Source organism: Cryptotermes secundus, unplaced genomic scaffold (assembly GCF_002891405.2).
Source record: "Cryptotermes secundus unplaced genomic scaffold, Csec_1.0 scaffold1072, whole genome shotgun sequence".
Taxonomy (NCBI): Eukaryota; Metazoa; Arthropoda; class Insecta; order Blattodea; family Kalotermitidae; genus Cryptotermes; species Cryptotermes secundus.
In genome coordinates, this window is record NW_019735578.1 from 1,010,049 (window position 1) to 1,029,908 (window position 19,860).

A 19,860-nucleotide genomic window follows, 5' to 3' on the forward strand; every position below is an offset into this window, starting at 1 on the left:
CGAGGTAAAGATTACGGGACTTTTCTGACTGCAGATGCAAGAACATTAGTATTGATAAACAAAAATTATGACACTAAAAATATTGTCCACGCACTTAAATTAAGCACCACGCCATGAAGAATTATGGGGGAGTGGAGTTACAGCTCCACCTTTCCTGACCTCCATACTAGATGGAGATGAGTGGTCAGCTTCTCACCCAGGTCTCAAAATTAAAACGGTAAAACGTAAAAAATACTTAGTGGTTGAGTAATGCTCAAGCGGTTAGTCGCTGGCTTCCCACCGCGGCGGCCCGGGTTCGATCCCGGGTCTGGTCAAGTGAGATTTGTGGTGGACCAAGTGGCGTTGGGGCAGGTTTTCTCCTATTACTTCGGTCTCCCCTGCCAATCTTCATTCCACCAGTTGCTCCACAATCACCCTCACCTATCATCTGGGGCTAGTACACTAGACCAGAAGTGGCCGCAGTACAAGGGATTCAGTCCCACCCCACTAGCAATAAAAAAAACTCTCAACAAATATGGCCCATTGAAAGTAAGGACGTCATAGTTGTTTTTAAGTTAAGAGTGTGGCTTATAGACAGCAGAATACTTATTTAAAGGAATGTGTCTAATAATTTCTGATCACTATGATCACCCAATTTTTGTCAAATTATTCTAGGATGCAGGTTGCTAATGAATCATTATTGCTGGAAGCAAAATGCTGTAAAGGATCACAAGCCGTTGCCTAAAAATTTCAGTTCTCATCATTGAACAGCTACTGAGAAGCGAACTTGTGCGTTATGTGCCCAATGATTATAATCTCAAGTCCCTGATAACTGTGTTAAGCATTCCTTCAGTCGCGTTACATATTGTGTCGAAAACCACGTAAAAGTTAAGCATTGAAACATGCAGGTATAGCTAAGTCATTCCTAACCTCCACACTAGATACAGATGAGTGGTCAGCTTCACGCCTCGACCGCTTTACACCTGGGGAAAGTGTCCCAGGTATCCACCGGATATGAGACTGAGTGGGTCCCGGATTTGGTCTGGGCGTTATGGAGAGAAATATCTCTTGCCCCTGCTAGGTTCGTGTACAGTCGCCGAGCGGTCTAAGGCATGTACTGTCTTCGCTCGCTTTGAAACCGGGATCGTGGGTTCGGATCCCACTCAGGGCATGGATGTTTAGTTCGTATGTGCGCGTTTTTCTGTGTTTGTGTACAGGTAGAGGCCTTGCGACGAGCTGATCACCCGCCCAAGGAGTCCTACCGAACGTGTAATATCTAGAAAAACCGAAGTGAACGGAGAAGTTCATGGAAGTAGACCTAGGCCCACTGGGGCTGTAGTGCCAAGGAAAAAAAATTTAGAATGTCACAGTTTCAAATAACACACTGTTCATTTAACGTCAATTAAATGTAGACAGGTAAATTTTACTTGGATCATCCTGGTTCGTCACACTAGTAATTGTATACAAGATTTTTCAGTAAAAACACGACTTTTATCAATCACACTGGACGGTGGTTAAAAATGTTACAGAAATGCAAGTTCATCATTAGACCCCCCCTCAACAAAAATAAGGAAATGAAAACGGGGGGAGGGGGGGTCAGCGAGTGTTCACTGAAGAGAAGCTGGATGAACTCGGTGCAAGACTTGAACATTCCTCGTCAAGATCTTGCAGAGGAGACCGAGATTTCAGGTTTCAGGTATAAAATTCGCTCTGTTTCCAACAGGAATTTCAAGCGTGAATGGGAACATTTTTCTACACGTTCGAAATATGGCTGGAAACTTTCATAGTCACCACGGTGAGAACCTCAAGTCTCAGATCGTACACATGGTTCAAAGATTTTAAGTGGGAACACGCAATCACAGACAGCAGATGATCTCATAAGCTTGTTTTTTTTTAATAAAAGTACTGTAGGCTAAAAATCCCATAGTTCTATGGTCCCCTGCGAAAATTGGCCTCCTTACCCATTTCTTTGTTATCTGCTGTTTTCACTTTCGTCTCTCGTAAATCATTCTCGTAATCCTCCAGCCTCATCACTCAGGTCCTTCCCACTTTTTCTACCGTTTGGCTTACTTCAAAAATGTTTCTTAACCGCCTTTGTTCGATCCGTTTCAGTCACATGCTCCAATCACCTCAACTTTGTCGCACCATATCGCGGAATTAATACAGTTCTCTCAGTTCTTGGTCAGTGCTGATGCTCCAAGCACTTTGCTCAGTTACCGGTCCACACGCCTTCCTCAAAAATGTTTCTCTTCTGCACATTTAACATCATTTCATTCTTTTCAATCACTGACCATAATTTACATCCATAATCACATTTGGTTTTAAGAATGTTATGTATATCTTAATTTTTGATATTCTGTTCGCAGTGTCAGATTTAAGAATATGTTGTCAACTATGATAACCGTCTCGAGTTTTAGTTTAATTTAATTTCTCATATTGTCGAAGCCTCTGTGGTCTAGTGGTCAGAGTTCCTGGCTACAGATCCACAGGTCCCGGGTTCGATTCCAGGCGCTATCATTTTTTTCTGAGAAGTAGTGGGTCTGGAACGGAGTCCACTCAGCCTTATGAGGATAATTGAGCTATTTCAAGGAAACAACGGCTCCGGTCTAGAAAACAGAAATTAACGGCCGTGGGAATTCGTTGCGCTGACCACGTAACACCCTCTACCGCTAAACTTGGCACTAACTTCGCCGACAAGCGGCGGCCGCTCTGTCGGTATAGTTCGCTTGCGGAATAAAGCCACGGAGGTTTTTGTTTTGTTTGACGAAGTAATGACAGAGGGACCCAAAATTATACACAGTTCAAAGTAAAAATATTTGCTTTCGGTTCATTTCGGTTCAGTTTATAGAAAATGTCCATACATAAACTCTATTAAAGAGTTCAACACATTTCAACGTAAAAAATGTTTGCTTAAATAATTCATGGGTAATCCATGTTTGATACACATAGGAAATGTCCGTAGATAACCTCCATTAAAGCGTGTATACATTTCTTGGGGCTTCTCTGTAGTTAGACATTCCAGTCTTTTCAACACATGTCAATGAACATTCACATCCTCTGTAAGTTTGGGCAAGTGTCTCGCAACTCTCACTTTACCTTCATTGTCATTAATTTCTAACCAGCGTTTAATGCTACACTCTTCATCTACTGGAGTTGTGCCCCACTAAATGCTTCGTTAGTGGCTGAGTTACTGGCGGCTTCTCAAGAGGAACCCAGCTCAAAGGAGTTAGTTTTTTTTTTATTGCTAGTGGGGTGGGACTAAGTCCCTTGTACTGCGGCCACTTCTGGCCTATTGTACCAGCCCCAGATGATAGGTGAGGGTGATTGTGGAGCAGTTGGTGGAATGAAGATTGGCAGGGGAAACCGAAGTAATCGGAGAAAACCTGCCCCAGCGCCACTTTGTCCACCACAAATCCCATTTGACCAGACCCGGGATCGAACCCGGGCCGCCGCGATGGGAAACCAGCGACTAACCGCTTGAGCTATGGCTCGGCCAGGGAGTTAGTTATTGTTTATTATCTACAAGATTAGGAAGCTAAGTGTGACAGTAAAGCGTTTCTTTTCTCAGCAGTTTATAGGAGTTAGCTGCCTTGAGTTGTGGTCCTTGGTCAATCATTCAGAAACTACACGTGTTTCCTTACTCTTTTGAAGAGGAATATTGGTACTGTGCCGAAAAATGATTCACAGCTGGAACCATGTATATCTGTTATGATTAATCGTTAATAATTATTCTGTCAATCCTCAATCAACGCTGAACGGAGTAGATATCAAACAGTTTCGGAGATATACGTGATAGAGGATAATTGAATTATAGAGGTGAAACATATGAACTCCATATGGACCAGAAATTTTGTACGGGGAAAGAACTAAGAACATGAGCAAAGCTGGATAGGTAGAGTGAGAAGTTGATGTTATTTGTCGTCTTCATGTTGGAAAAGACATTAAGCGAACTGAGGCAAACGGACTCTGTTCACAGATTTGCATCCTCAATCGTCCTGTGCATTGCGATATTTCTTATTTGCCCATCTTGATATTCGTCATTTTCACCGCCGACACATGCTTTTGATAGTCTGCGTAAGTACGCAGGAAAGCAGGTGTTGCAGAATTTTTAGTTCCTTTTTAATGTTCTACTATTCTATTGATTTATTTGGAACTCATTTCTGATACTTTACGATGATTTATCTACTTGCCTATAAACATGCCAATATTTTTTATGGGTGTAACGTAAAAGTAAGTAAGTAAGTAAGTAAGTAAATAAGTAAGCTTATTCGTTTACCAGGCAATGGAGGCCCATAGGGTTGTGTGATGTGAGGTTCACACATTTTCTAGACAATCGGCTAATAGATGGGGGCAAGGTTGTCAGCCCTACGCGCCGGCAGTCCTTTACCCCCAAGAATATTCCTGGTACTCATTTCTATTAGAGGCTGAGTCGACCCCAGGGCCATAGTGCGGCCGGAAGGATTAGGTCAATTGAAAAAAATCCAGTGACCTCATCGGGACTTGAACCTGCGACCTTCCGGTTTGTAGCATTGTGCCTCAACCAACTACGGTACCGCGTGCCATTTTATGGGTCTATGTTAAATAAATCGTATCCGTCATTGTTAAATGCGATTTATTAAAAATACGTGTACGCCCATGAAAATATTGGCATTTGTCATTGGTCCCTGTTTAAATGAGGAACTGTGGGATAGAGCAGTCTACGCCTACTGGTGGACGGCCGAGTCCTGGAAGGGGCAAGGTTTTATTCCTTCCAAGTCGTCCGGACCTGCTCTGAGACCCACCCAGCCTCCTAACAAATGGGTACCGGGGGCTCTCTCCACGGAAGTAAAGCGACCGGAGCATAAACCTTACTGCTTGCCTCTAACTAGTGTCGTGACCAACAATACGTGGACCTATGCATCCCCCCCCCCCCGTACGTCTTAACGGTGAAGCGCTTAATTAGTTGGACAACTAAACCTTTTACCTTGTTAAATGGACTGACATGAATAACGAAGCGAGAAATGTACATCGATAAGTTTATTCACGTATTGATAAATCCTAAGTAGGACACGTTGTTTTTAAAATTGAATGGCGGATATAAAAGATGCGAGAAATGTTACGAAAGCACACGCGATATTCTTTCAGTTCGGTACATTCTCACAAGAGGGACTAGTGTCTACTCCCAAATACTACTGAACTAAGTTCGCCACTGAATTCACTGCTGGGGAGCGAAAAAGGTTGTGATTGAAGCCATGTGTTTTAGGTTACTATAATTTTTTTTTCTGGGGCACGCTGTAGCGTAGATGGTTGAGGCTCTACGCTACAAGCCGGAAGGTCGCGGGATCGAATCTCGATTAGTTTTTTTTTTTTTGGTGGACCTAATCTTTCCAGCCTCACTATAACTCTGGGGTCGGCTCAGCCTCTAACAGAAATGAGTACCAGGAATATTCTTGGGGGTAAAGTGTGGCCGGCGCGTAAGGCTGACAACCTTACCGCCATCTGTGAGCCGACTGTCTAGAAAATGTGGGAACCTCAACATCTCACAACCCTGTGGGCCTCCACTGCCTGTTACAGGGATAGCTTTACTTTTTACTTTATGATACATTTTAGATTTTGATTAACTTTTAGGTCGTTCTTCTGAAATTTTTTCAGTCATTTTATAGGCCATTTTTAAAATATTTTTAGGTCATCAAAATCTGGGCCTTTAGTTTACTTATAACATTTTTTTTTACTGTATCACTAAACACTTATATTAATTGTAATATAAAACACTTTATTTAACCTCACATTACCAAACACAAATTGGTTAAAACAAATGTAACCGTAAAGTAACGCAGAGTCGAAACAAGTTTTAGTTCAACGGTGAAGTGTAAAAAGAATATTCTTCCAAAGCAAATAATAAATTGTCTGTACATATAGCCCACATGGGCTATACGAGACTACATTACAGTATACCAGTTTATGAATATCATCATATACACCCGATGCTGGACTTTTGTGAGCGAAACATGTGGCTGAATATACATGAAATCATGGACTAACTGGTGATTCAACCAGAAATACTGTTAAGCTGCACTGAAGGTTGTACTACATAAACAAGAAACTCTATATCAAGTTATTAGCTAATGCAGCAGGGTGTTCGGCTACAATATTATGAAATTATATGTCATTGTGTTTTACGGATACAGTCAATTCAATCAGAATGAATTGGAGTAGCAGCTTAACACATCATGATGGTCTATGAACTATCACTCAGCTGTTTTCAGTGATATTTAACCCCACAAATAGTGGTTAATCGATTTCAATTTGTTCAAGTGTTAAAGCAGAGAAACAACATGCCAGACGTTGTTTCTGTACAGTCTGTCCCAGTAAACACTATTCACTACCTAATTTGATTCCTGTCCGCTGTTTTCTGCGGGAAAATGGAAATGCACGTATCAGGACTTATTTTTAAAAGTGGTTAGTTCCTCGGATGGTCAGTAAAATTTCCCGATTTTATGGGATAAGAACGTTCCTTACAAGTACGCTGTCCTAAGTCAGCCGAAACCATTCTACGCTTTCAAATCCCACTTTTTAATGATCCATTTCAATATTATCCTCTTCTGTACGCCACTGTCTCCCCGGCGATTTCTCTGTTATTTTCGGAGATATAACTCAGTAGCAAAGCTTGCTGACTGCTTCATGCTGGTTCCTTTCTTGACTTAGTCTTTAATCTTGAAGAAGGAGGAGATATTTTCCTCCGAAACATGGGTTGGCATTCAGTAGACAACACGGTGGTATATCCCAGAAGATATAATTCTTCCTGTGGAATAATATTAATCGATGTGTAGTAATTCTGTATGCCCTTCTTCGTCATTTGTCATTTATCCACCTTCTCATATTACATCAATGCGAGACCGGACAGATCCAGAGGTCCCGGTTTCGATTCCCGGCGCTACCAGATTTTATAAGAAGTAATGGGTCTGGAATGGGGTCCAGTCAGCCTCGTGAGGATAATTGAAGGGCTAATAGCGGCTCCGGTGTAGAAAACTGAAATTAACAGCCGTGGGGAACCGTTGCGCTGACCACGTGAAACCCTCTATCAGTAAAAGTTGGCACTAACTTCGCCGACAAGAGGCGGTCGCTCCGTCGGTATAGTTCGCTTGAGGACTACAGGTCACGGAGTATTATCCTCGGGAGTTTCTTCTCGAACATTCGTAAACTATGTTCTTCCTTGAGAGTGAGACTGATTTAACACCAACACAAAAGCAGATAAAGCGATAGTTTTGTGGTGGAGATATATGGTTTCAGTCTGGGAAGACTTATAAAAGGTTTACTACAAATTATTCATTCCATTTCAAAACACTGTATTGGTCGCCCCGTGCTTTTCCGTTTACACAGACAACCAGTATCCTTAAACTGCCGATACCACCGCATAATGCTCTGTTTACATGTGGTTCTTTTCTGTGCTCTGCTGTGAATGCAGGCTGCACTGCAATAACAGACGAACATCTCGCATATTCCAACACACAGAAACTCTTCTACAGCTTCGTCGCCATTTTGTGAGGCACTGCACTCATGCTGCCAACTGGTGTATCGCGATGCAAACTTGGTGAGTTTGCTGTTCTTTTCATGTATCAATCATATATGTATTTATAATACTTTGGAAAATACTTTGAACTGGAATGAATCGTTTGTAGTAACCCTGTATTTGTTGAAATCGTTGGAAATCACCAGGTGATACCAGCTGAACTTGGATGAGATTTATGTACTGTTCAGAGGTTAGGATGAGTTTATTGTTTACTGTTAGAGTGGTCTCTTTTATTGAGGTAAAAAGTCCATGGTTTGTGAACCTTGGCACTGATTAAAGGTCGGTGATTATTTCCATATTCCGGCCCTTGTATTTTACGGATGTGAGTACAGTGAACAATAGACGCACCCTGAGTGTCTTATGGAGCAAAATAAACTCCACGTCTTTGACAAATGGAGCCTCAGTTGATCAATCCATAGTGTTTAGCTCTTCGCTTAGGAAATAATACATCAACAGGCCTATAAATATTTCCGAGGTAACTTCGGTTCTCTGTAGCTGAAAACAGAAAGGGTATAATAGTTCACTGTTATTACTGATAGGTTTGGAATCTTATAAAAGTTGAGGAATTTCCTGACTAGTTTAGCAACTATTAGCTTCTGAAAAATGAGTCCACTGTATGGAATGTAATGAAAATACGATATATCTTTAACAAATTGCATGATATGGCAGCTTATACACAGGTAAGAGGAAACAGGGCAAGAACCAAGATAGCCCCTCATGCGCCTCGCTAACGCGATATTTTGGAACGGGCCCAACTACATCTTCATTGGCATGTACCATCAATTTTGCGCAGGCATCCATTTTATTTAAAGAATGATTTTCCGTCAGATCGTTTCGCTACCAGAGTTTCGAGTATTGCGCTAATATCAGTAACTCAACATTATGATACAATCTGCTTGAGATAAATTCGATAATTTCTTAATTTTTGAATATTAAGTAATACTGGTTGATATTTCGATTAAAAATTACTTATAATTAAAAAGACTAACTCTGTAAAGAATAACGGCAGCAAGTCAAATGGGTAATTGGAAGAATGCCATGGTGGCAAGCAGAAGCTTAAGGAAATGTGAATTTGTGAAAACAGACGAGGACATGACCATTGAAATCCAGGCCGCAGGAAGAGAAAAAAAAACTCGCACGTTTGCTCTGCGGTTGTGTAATGAGCCCGGAGCTGTATAAAAATATGTTCAACCGAGGAGTTTGAACTCCTTCCTAGGTAGAAAACCCGTGCCGAACTATTTATAGTAGTCACGAGATCAGTGCTAATGCCGTGCAGCTTCTGTGATGTGGTATAGACGGTTTGTCAATCAGAATTTGTTGCTCGTTTTGTAAGTCGAAGTAACCTTCGAGTCACAGTTTCTACGCACCACGTATGTGATAGTCATTACTACATGCGCAGTTAGTGATATGAAAATAATAAACAGATACCTTGCATTAGGTAACAACTGGTTTCACGTGACAATCTTTATGTTGTGTTAACGCTGATAATTTGTGAGAGAGTGCATTGTCACCAGCCGGAGCTAATAATTACTGTCCTGACATTCTGCATCGTGTGATGACAAGAACATGTTGCTCGAGGTGTGGTTCCATTCCTTGCCAGATTTTGTGCTCCAGCTATGCGGGCAATGTAAGTACTACGAGGAGTGGAATTTTCTGGTGCTGGCATCTAGTAAGGGATTATAGAATAACGTTTGCAAGGTTTAGTTAAAACGTGTGCCGTGTGAGGTTGTAAAGAGTCCAGAATATGTAAACTATCATATTACCAAATTATGTGTTTAAAATTCCTTTAGAAAATAGTTATTGTGTAGGCTATCGGCAGGCGACTAAATACATCATGAAGTAAATATTCGTTATAATTGCTCATTGGATAAGGAATTTTCGTTCTGAAGTTAACCAAAATCACAACTAAATTATGTATTGACAGTACACACTAAAAGTTGTGGAACGAATTTAATTTTGGTTTGTATTAGCCTAATGCCGATCACAGTGGCCGCGCGGTCTGAGGCATGAACTGTCTTCACCCGCTCAAATACTCGATTGTGGGTTCGAATCCCACTCAAGTCTTGGATGTATGCGTTAAATCTGTATTTGTGTTGTTCTCTGTGTAGGTAGTGGCCTTGCGAAGGGCTGATCCCCCGTCTAAGGAGACCTACCGACTGTGTAAGAAAGATCAAGAAACTGAAAAAGCGGCCAAGGTCTAACAAAGGGCTATAGAGCCATAGATAGACAGATATATAGATAGATTAGCCAAATAACTTCATCGATTTTCCTAAAAAAAGGCTCGTGTTAAAAATTATGCCGTACATGAGATTAAATCTGTCTGTAATTACTCCGGCAGGTTTTATTTTAAGCATATTTCGATGTGATTAATTTTAGCAAAATACACGGACTGACAGCATAGGACTTTTTGTATTACGTATCATTGGGAACTATTGCTGGCCACTGCTTACACATAAATTTAGTTTCATCACACTTTACTTGAACGTTCAGTTTAGGAGCTAGGTAAATGTAATCTACATCCGTTAAGCAGCAGAGGCAAAATATTCGGAAGGAGAGACGGACGGCCTGTCTATTAAGTCTCAATCTGTAATTCATAAGTACGCGTTCACATTATTCAACAAATTTAAAGGTGAGGGTAGGGGCACTTACTAGAGAGATATTTTAAGGCTTTCTATTTAAATTTGACCTGAAACATTGAAGTCATTCACCTTACTACTACAAATGAAGAAGTATACACAAAAAACACTGGATCCTAGTGCCAAATGTTATGTCGTAAGAAGATACGTAAATTTTTATGTCGTAAGAAGATACATAAATTTTTCATAGATCAAAGTTGCGCAAATTCTCGCAATGTCCGTAACAAGTGTGGAAAAAATTGCACTGTGCAATTATTTTAGGGTTTTCCGTACTAAAACTTACCTTCCTTCGCTGGCCACAATCCTCTGTGCAGGCTGTATTTTTTTACAATACTGAAATACGACGTCACAGGAAATAAAGTGAGGTTATGTGTAGCCACATATCGCGACCTAATAAAAGTATTAAGAATAAAAGCTTCACTTTACACGGATTAGTGCATAACTCGCTTATTGAGGCTTATAATATTTATTTGAAATATTTCTGGATTTCAGGCATGATTAACGACACACACGGAAACTGCTTATGCATCTGGTCAGTGAACTGTGTTTACTGTGAATTAACTGTACAGTTTAGCCACCAGTAATATATATATAATAAGAGAGATATCCGGAAAGTAAAGATACAAGTCCAGTAAAAAAATGGAAGAGTTTTCTTTTTCAGAAATGGCAGTGCTGCCGTGTGACATAGGAACCGTATGACAGGACAGAGTTCACCGAACACAGTCACGGCAACGTTTTGCTCGCAGTGTGCGTTTAAAATGGCCGTGTCAATTCAAAATCCCGTCAGATGTGAGGTTCGTGCAGTAATTCGATTTCTTCTTGCTAGAGGAGAAACTGCTGCTGAAATTCATCGCCATCTTGTTTCTGTTGTGAACAGACAAAACGCAGCAAAATGGTGTCGTGAATTTGAAGCGGGAAGAAGGGATGTTCATGATGAAGGCCATCCGTTGTCACTGATGAAATCATCCAAAAAATTGATGAAAACATTCGTGCTGACAGACGTTTAACCATCGAGTAACTGCATCACCAATATCCAGAAGTGTCAAGAACTGTTCTCCATGGCTAAGAGAGCAGACATGAGATTTCTACGACGTTGGAATAAAGAAAACTCATTCTCAGGCTCACTAAGTGCATTGCGATCCATGGTGACTGTAAATAAAGATGTGTTGTAGAAGTGCTACAAGTGAATCCCTCTAAAAAATGCCTTACAAATATTTTCTGGGCTTTGTATCTTTACTTCCCGTATATCTTTCATAAAATAATGCATCCAGAGAGCTGTTAGTTATTGGAACTTGAAATGGTACGCGAAAGAAAATTGCAAGTATATTTTTAGTAGCGATTCAATCTTCCTGACTATAACATTAATGTTGTTGAGCTCTGTAAACACATACGTGTTTACAATTAAGAATATGAGATGAATATATTATTTTCTTTTATTGCTAGTGGGGTGGGACTAAGTCCCTTGTACTGCAGCCACTTCTGGCCTATTGTACCAGCCCCAGATGATAGGTGAGGGTGATTGTGGAGCAATTGGTGGAATGAAGATTGGCAGGGGAAACCGAAGTACTCGGAGAAAACCTGTCCCAGCGCCACTTTGTCCACCACAAATCCCACTTGACCAGACCCCGGGATCGAACCCGGGCCACCGCGGTGGGAAGCCAGCGACTACCGCTTGAGCTATGGCGCGGCCTTACTTTACCTGTAACCATACAACATTCAGAAATGCATACATTGTAGTACCATAAAAATATTCCAAACACAAGCAGTTCATTTTGAGGCCAGACTTCTTCTAATTTTAACCGGTACTGGAGTGTACATGTAGCTGTGGGGGTGGCAGGAGATAGGGGCGAACAGGTGAAGCTGCTCTTGCTGCTGTCACCTGACTGTTGCTAACCGAGCCCTGGTCATGAAAGTAGGAGTAAGAGTAGGTCATCTCGACTTGATACATCCTTATAGTGAAATAACGTAGTCACCATATCACATTAGCATAAGGAAACTGTACCGCTGTAGGGCCCGTACAGCCTAGTTTCCGGAGAGTGGTACAAAACGTCTTCTTCTGAACTTGAGCTGACAGGCGTTTCGTGGCTTTCCTCAGTTTCCACACGAATTCCGGGGTAGCACATTGAAATAGGTCACGATTCTTCCTCCTCAGTTCTTTCAGTTTCACCAGGTTTGATCATCTTGCCACATCTACAGTTGATCTAGCATCGTGATATAAGCTACGTTCCATTTTCAATCTGTTGTTCTCGCTTCAGTTTGAGGAGAACGGGCTTCTGGGCTGTGGCGCCATTAACATGAAGGCTAATTATACACGTATATTAACAAGCAGCTAACGGACTCTGTCCTGAGCCAAAAGAATCCAGTTCACATCCTCACAACTTCTTCTCTCTACGCTTTACATATCCCCAGGTTTTCCGAATAAACGTCTTTTTCATCTTTCCAGTGTACGCTGGGTGCCCTGCCCATCTCATTTGTCTTGATTTGACTATCTCACTATTTTATGATAAGTGCAAATTATGATGATCTTCATTATGCCGTTCTTCCCAGTTTTCTATAGCCTCCCCCATCGATCCGAACATAATGCTATATGTTATGTCCTTGGGGTCAGTTTGTAGTTCAGTGTACTGACAGTTTTAGATATTTGGGTTTCATGAATATGTCTGAACGTCTTCCAGGCTGAGAATCAAACTTAAGACCTCTTGAATATGAAACAGGAATGTTAAGTCATTTAAAGCTGGCGATGTGAAAGAAATCTAGGAATCAGGATTAAATTCACAGTTACGAGTGGTTGTAGGATTTGAGTTTTCACAGCGGTGGTTATGAAGAGTTCTGTCTTCTGGGATATAACGCAGTATAGTCCGTTGAAAGGCAACCGATGTTTTTGAGGAACATGTCTCTAACTTCAGGGCCGAAGAGTAAGCCAAGAAACCACCGTGAAAGCAGACTCATTCTCCGAACCTGAAGATGGAAGCGTCATGTCCCTCCAAAACATCAGTTGACTTTTAACGGGCTACACGGCGTTATGTCCCAGAAGATATAACTCTTTGTCCTTTAGTTTATCCCCCCAGGCAGAACGGTTCTCAAGTCCACCGCGGCCTTGCTGCAAAGGAAGATTAATATAATCATCACTAGGTATCTAATGACAGCAGCCTAGCACAGCGGTTCATGTTCGGGACAGCAACGTGCAACTTCTTCGGTAGGAGTACACTGCACTGTAACACTCGATAGCTGTGACAGTTGTAACCGCCAGAGGATACCTATCCGAGTTCGATCCACAAGGAACTTGCAGCCTTATGACGTCAAACCTTGTCACGCTCAGATTTGCCCAACTCTATACGTTGTATCCTGTTAACCCATGTGACCATTGAGAAGGGAAAACTTCCCTTCCGCCTCCCCAACACTGGTATCAGACTGGCCTCTTCACCTGGAAACATCAATCATCACTTCAGACTCCGTATCCTCCCCAACAACTTCGAGTGTTTATCGTGTTGGACTAATTAATTAGAATGCATGTTATTAGTGTAACACGCTTATAAATCTATTTCCTGAACCCCTTCTGCTACATACGGTATTGCCGATCACGTAGGCCCATAGTTCGCTAAGGTTAGACTGCACATGCACCTAGCATAGTTTGTTTTTTGGTTTCTTCTACCTTACTTTACTTTATTATGGAAAACATAGGGCCCCGCCATAGCTCAAGCGGTTAGTCGCTGGCTTCCCATCGCGGCGGCCCGGGTTCGATCCCGGGTCTGATCAAGTGGGATTTGTGGTGGACAAAGTGGAGCTGGGGCAGGTTTTCTCCGAGTACTTCGGTTTCCCCTGCCAATCTTCATTCCGCGAATTGCTCTACAATCACCCTCACCTATCATCTAGGGCTGCTACAGTAGGCCAGATGTGGCCGCAGTACAAGGGACTTAGTCCCACCCCACTAGCAATAAAAAAAATGAAAACATATAGACTCCAGAGTGGCCGCGTGGTCTGAGGCAAACACTGGGATCGTGGGTTAGAATCCCACTTGAAGCATGGAAGTCTGTATGCGTTTATTCTGTTTGTGCTATCCTGTATGCAGGTACAGCCTTGCGACAAGCTGATCTCCGTCCAAGGAATCCTACCGACTGTGTAAAAAGTTCAAGAAACTGAAGAAGATGCCAAGGTCCAACAAAGGGCTGTAGAGCCATAGAGAGATAGATATAGGCCCAGGAGATCACCATCTAACTTATATGTATGTGTGTGTCCTGTTACTTTCGAACTAGACGAACGATCATAATATTTGACATGAACATTATGAAAATGGCTGATATACTGTCTTATTATTATCTAACTTCCTACGCTCAGCTATATCAATATTATGACCACTAAACAGGCGCCTCTCTTCGTGATGTGGCCTCGAGTTTGTGTCCGATTTATCTTCCCTGGTATGTCCACTAGAAAGGCTGCCTAAGCATAAGTTACGGGCGGTAATCTATGTTCGCGTACTGTTACGGAAAGGACAGTAACTACTCGTGTACTGTATTGTGAATCAGCGGGGGTTACGTAGATGTCTGCACCACTAAGTAAACTGACGCGGTTATTACTACAAACAACTAATTAGGCGAAGAACATTTGCGCTAATTAATGTGTATTGCTTTATTTTTTTCCTTGGCATTACAGCCCCAGTGAGCCTAGGCCTACCTCCATGAACTTCTCCATTCACTTCGGTTTTTGTAGATCTTGCACATTCGGTAGGACTCCTTGGGCAGGTGATCAGCTCGTCACAAGGCCTCTACCTGTACACAAACACAGAAAAGCGCACACACACAAACTAAACATCCATGCCCTGAGTGGGATTCGAACCCGCGATCCCGGTTTCCAAGCGAGCGAAGACAGTGCATGCTTTAGACCGCTCGGCTACTGTCACCGGCATTGCTCTATTTAACGACCTTTTTGTCTATTTCATGGGTTGTATAAAGTCAAATGGCCGATCACGGTGGCCGCGCTGTCGAAGGCAATAACATTTATGAGAGAAACTGAAGAAGACTGAGGAAACTCCGTCAGTATATCTTGTTTGTATGACGTGAATTGCAGAATACGAAGCAGAGGACTAACGACAGCTCGGCTAAGCTCGGTGCTTGAGCTAGTGACCTCATCAATTTGAATCGAATTATATAGGATGTCCGGATGAAAGGTATCCAAAATAAAAATATGTATATCTCAGAAACTAATTGTCGTACACATATCCGGTTTATGTCATAGGAAGGAAAACTCTGAATTTTTTTTTTCATACCCGGCTTACGCGCATACGCCGCCAGATTTTTACCACCATGTTAGAGATGACTGGGATATGAATTGGCAGAGGTGGACCAATCGCTTGGCCTCCTAAGTCGCCAGATTTAACGCCAGTCAATATTTTCTTGTGGAGTTATGTGTAGAACATTGTCTACCAGGTTAAGATCAACGACCTTCAATACCTGAAAGCCCGCATAAGGGACGCTGTGGCTACGATAACACCAAACATGCTTCAAGCCTGGATATTTGTCGTGCCACCAAGAGAGCCCACATTTAAATCTATTAAGAAAGTTATATACGTAGAAAAAGAAACTTTGATATTTTCCCTTTGTAATGTTGTAACCCATTAATGTGTATAATAAATTATTTCTGAGATATAATGATTTTATTTTGGATACCTTTCATCCGGACACCTGTACTCGTATTACTACGGGAGTTTGCGCTGTTGCTGTGATACTTGACGACTGTTAATTTCGGTTAAAGTGATCCCTCGTGCGCAAGGCTCCAGTTGCCATAACAATGCCGGGTCGCTTCAAGCTGTCGTGTCCATAAATCCAGAAGTGTCAGCCGGTCACTGAGTTTTGAATTCGTCTATTTGAGAGTTCAAACATCAGGCGCAAAGTGCGGGCAAAGAAAAATAAAAAGCAACGAAGCAATTTGCTGTTTCTACCGTAACGAAATTCCATTTGCGGTGGGTATTTTCATGCGTGGCCTACAAAATGTGTTCAGTAATGTGACCGATCCACGTCGCCGACTGATACAGTGAACTTGAGTGACGGTGCCCGTGGTGCCGTGACGTGACAGAATTGCAGGCACAGAACAAAAAGAAACGGAAGTCTTGCAGAATTAATTACAATAGAGCCGCTATTTGCTTGATAAGAGTACGGGACCGACTGCTTGAGAGAGTCATTCACCTGAAGCAAATAGAACAGGTGGAGGAAAATTTATTTAAAAATTGAATCATTCCTCAGCTTTATAAAATTGTCCGTGCGTTGACGCATGCGCGGAGAGAGGGAGACGCGGTTTGAGCTCCAGATACTATATACAAAGAAAGAGAAGAAGCCAGAGACTGAGAGCTACGGGAATTTATTATCAAATTCGTTCGTAATGCAGTGTTTATCAGAATCATATTCGGAGACGAAATATGATAGGTTGGATAAAGAGGTAGAAGGAAAGATATGTTGTTAATTTGATTATTTATTAATAGATAAAGTTGTCCCTGTGCGTAACTAATTAAACACTACACCATGAAGGCGTATGGGGCAGTGGATGTATAGATCCACATTTTCTAGACCTCGGCATTTGTTGGAGGTGAGTGGCAGATTCATGCCCCGGCCGCTTTATCCCCGGCGAAAAAGCCCCCGGTACCCGTTGGATAGGAGGCTGGGTGGGCCCTACCGGTGTGGACTACGTGGAGAAGAAGAAATTCTTGACCCTTCCGGGACTCGAACTCCGACCCCTGTCGTCCAGCCCGTAGCCATTTACTATACCGACTGAGCTACCCCGGCTCTATATTTATTAATCGATGAGTTTTAAATCGATTTGACCATCCTAATTGTTCACATGACGGAGCCTAAGAATCTGCACTACAGAACTATAAATGAAATGAAAACATAGAACGAGAAAGACATGGAGAGAAATAGATTGGGTAGGCTGTTTCTGGCTGGATTCTTTTAAATCCTACTTAACTGTACTGGTTATTCGTGTTGTCAGTAATTAAAAAAATCAGTTGAAAATAAATTATATAGAATCCTAATTCACTAGCTCTCCCACATTATACTGAATCCAATGTGTTGTTCCCCGGATGCGATGGTCACATGATTCATCTTCAGAGCTTCGCCCGGGGTGAAGACGCAGTTCACTGCGGTTGCTTTTCCCACGGTATCGCGTCATGATACAATTTTAGAGGACTATTCAGACTGAAGAGCTTCCCCTAAAGTTATGTGAAATCGTATACCTTTTCTAGACGTGCGAAATAGTATTCTTTTTTTTGTAATGTAAGTAGACCACATTACTCTCTTATAATACAGGATTACTATAAATGATTCATTCGTTTTTAAAACGCTATATTTTCCAAAGTAATACACATACAAATATGATTCTTATATAAAAAGAACCGTAAGCTCACCAAGTTTGTATTCTGTGCACCAGTTGGCAGCACAAGTTCAGTGCCTTTACAAAATGGCGACAAAGCAAGAAAAGAGTTTTTGTTTGTTGGAATATGCGAGATGTTCGTCTATTATAGCAGTGCAACGCGCATTCAAAAGAGAGTACGGAAAAGAACCGCCATGTAAACAAAGCATTTTGCTGTGGTATCGGCAATGTTCGTCGCTACCTAAACAATGAACTTCGGCGTCGCTGGATTGGGCGTGTTGGCGAGGATGACGTATCTCTGTTCACTTGGTCCCCCAGATCATCTGATCTAACGCCTTGTGACTTCTTCCTTTGGGGGTACAGTAAGGATCGTGTTTACGTACCCCCACTGCCAAGAACACTAGTAGAGCTGAGGGAACGCATCGATGCTGCAGTGATGACCATTAACAGGATGATGCTACAAAATGTGTGGAACGAGCTCGACTACCGCCTGGACGTGTGTCGTGTGACCCAAGGGGCATACATAGAACATTTGTAGTGTGTGAGGAAAACTTGGTGAGTTTACAGTTCTTTCTATGCATAAATCATATTTGTACATATATTGCTTTGGAAAATATAGCGTTTTAAAAACGAATGGATCAGTTATAGTAACTCTGTACTGTCACGTGTTGCCTATGTAACGCGACAAGAAAATTCGCGCGGCTCTCGGATTTAGCGAATATATTTATTGGCCAATCTCTACACTAGCAAGTACCATTATTCACAATTTCAGTATCACAATTACGGCTTCTGTTTATAGTCGAAGCCAAACTCAAGACTGACTACTCTTCTAAGGTCAAACACAAACTCCAACTGTTCTCAGCAACTTCTAGAACTCAACACTCTCTGATCCCTTCGAAGCTGGACTTTTATAACCTTGTCTCGAACGGAATATAGCGCACCGTGTAGGAGCCTTTGGTCTCGCTGTCATGCAACGAACCTTTTGTTGTCTTTCATCTCCGGGGATTCGCTTTTGTTCCTTAAGGTATACCTAGGCAACGGCCCACTGGTATTGCTTTTTCATGGAAGTATATATTCCTGATTCCCGACACACCACAATACTCTCACACGAACCAGTGTCTATTTTCAATAATATTTTGTCTATTTATTTATAAGTTTCAGTGTACCTTCATTCATTCATCAGTAATCTGTCAAGACGACAGGTCCACAGTCTCTTCCAAAACAGTTCCTCCACTTAATGCGATCTAGAGCTTTCTCCTTCAAATGAAAATATCCTCCTCTGTCCCCAAGGTCATCCAGCATCATCTTACGCCTTCTTCCTCATCTTCTTGTCACTTCTATCCGCCCCTCTATCTTTCCTTCAATAACTTCTTTTAGAAGGCAGTAGCTTACCTACCCTAAAATGCAAAGCGTTATGTTGTTTTTCATCTTCTTCCTTTACCAAGGACAAGGCCTTCTAACATGTTTCGACTCAGCATTGGAGAGGAAGAATCGTTACAAATCGCGTTAGGTCTCTCTGAACAAGGAATCAAACCATCCAAAACATTTCTGCCATTACACGAGATACCCCGGGCGAGGTTTGTAACCGTGACCGTAGAGTGCATGGCGTTCGTGCGTCACACTTTTAGACCGGATGTTCAGTTTACTGCGATACTGTTAGTGCAGTGTAAATGTCATTCTTGTTCGTAGTCCAAATGAAAAGACCTCGCGTTCCTGATGCAGCCTGGGGGCAGAAGTTACCGACTTCTGATGGAATGAATTACAGGGCAGGCTCGGGTTCAGTTCCCGGCCTGGGTGGTCGCTTTCTCTCGAAGCGCTGTAGAATTCCTACACAGCATGCGTCAGGTTTTAACTGGTAGCATATCAACAGCAAACGGGTCACGGAAACTTCGAGAGAGTTGGCGCCGTCCTTCTCATGTTCAGTTGTGAAGATCACGTGAACACAGGCCTCCAGCTCTCATCTTGCCTTTCAGATTCTGCTATTCCTGGGTTTTTGTTTAGATTTTATGCTTTAATAAATCCTGTATATGTTTTCCAGATTTTAAAGATCTCATCCAGTTAATCCTTTAAAGACTGAAGAGAAATTGGGGGTGGTAGTGGCAGACACTACAGGTAAGAGGCCTTACGACGAGCTGATCACTCGCCCAAGGAGTCCTACCGAATGTGTAAGATCTAGAAAAACCGAAGTGAACGGAGAAGTTCATGGAGGTAGGCCCAGGCCCACTGGGGCTGTAGTGCCAAGAAAAAAAAAAGTGGCAGACACTATATTGGGGGGAGGTAATGAGAAACACTACATTTGATGGGGGACAGAAAATTTTTCCGTCCTTGAAGGTTCCC

General features: G+C 42.1%; 1 protein-coding gene across 4 annotated transcripts in view; it reads left to right on the top strand.

The window, feature by feature from the left end:
* The window catches only part of LOC111869663 (long-chain-fatty-acid--CoA ligase 5), a 145,888-nt gene that overhangs the window by 47,880 nt on the left and 78,148 nt on the right, over positions 1 to 19,860 (top strand). Inside the window, exon 1 of one of the 4 annotated variants that reach the window (XM_023861340.2) lies at positions 8,797 to 9,155. The exons of the other annotated variants lie outside the window; for them this stretch is intronic. Coding sequence (XP_023717108.1) covers positions 9,095 to 9,155 — 61 coding nt within the window. The 5' untranslated portion in view covers positions 8,797 to 9,094. Of the gene's footprint in view, positions 1 to 8,796; positions 9,156 to 19,860 lie in introns of those variants that run through there. 4 annotated transcript variants of the gene reach the window in all.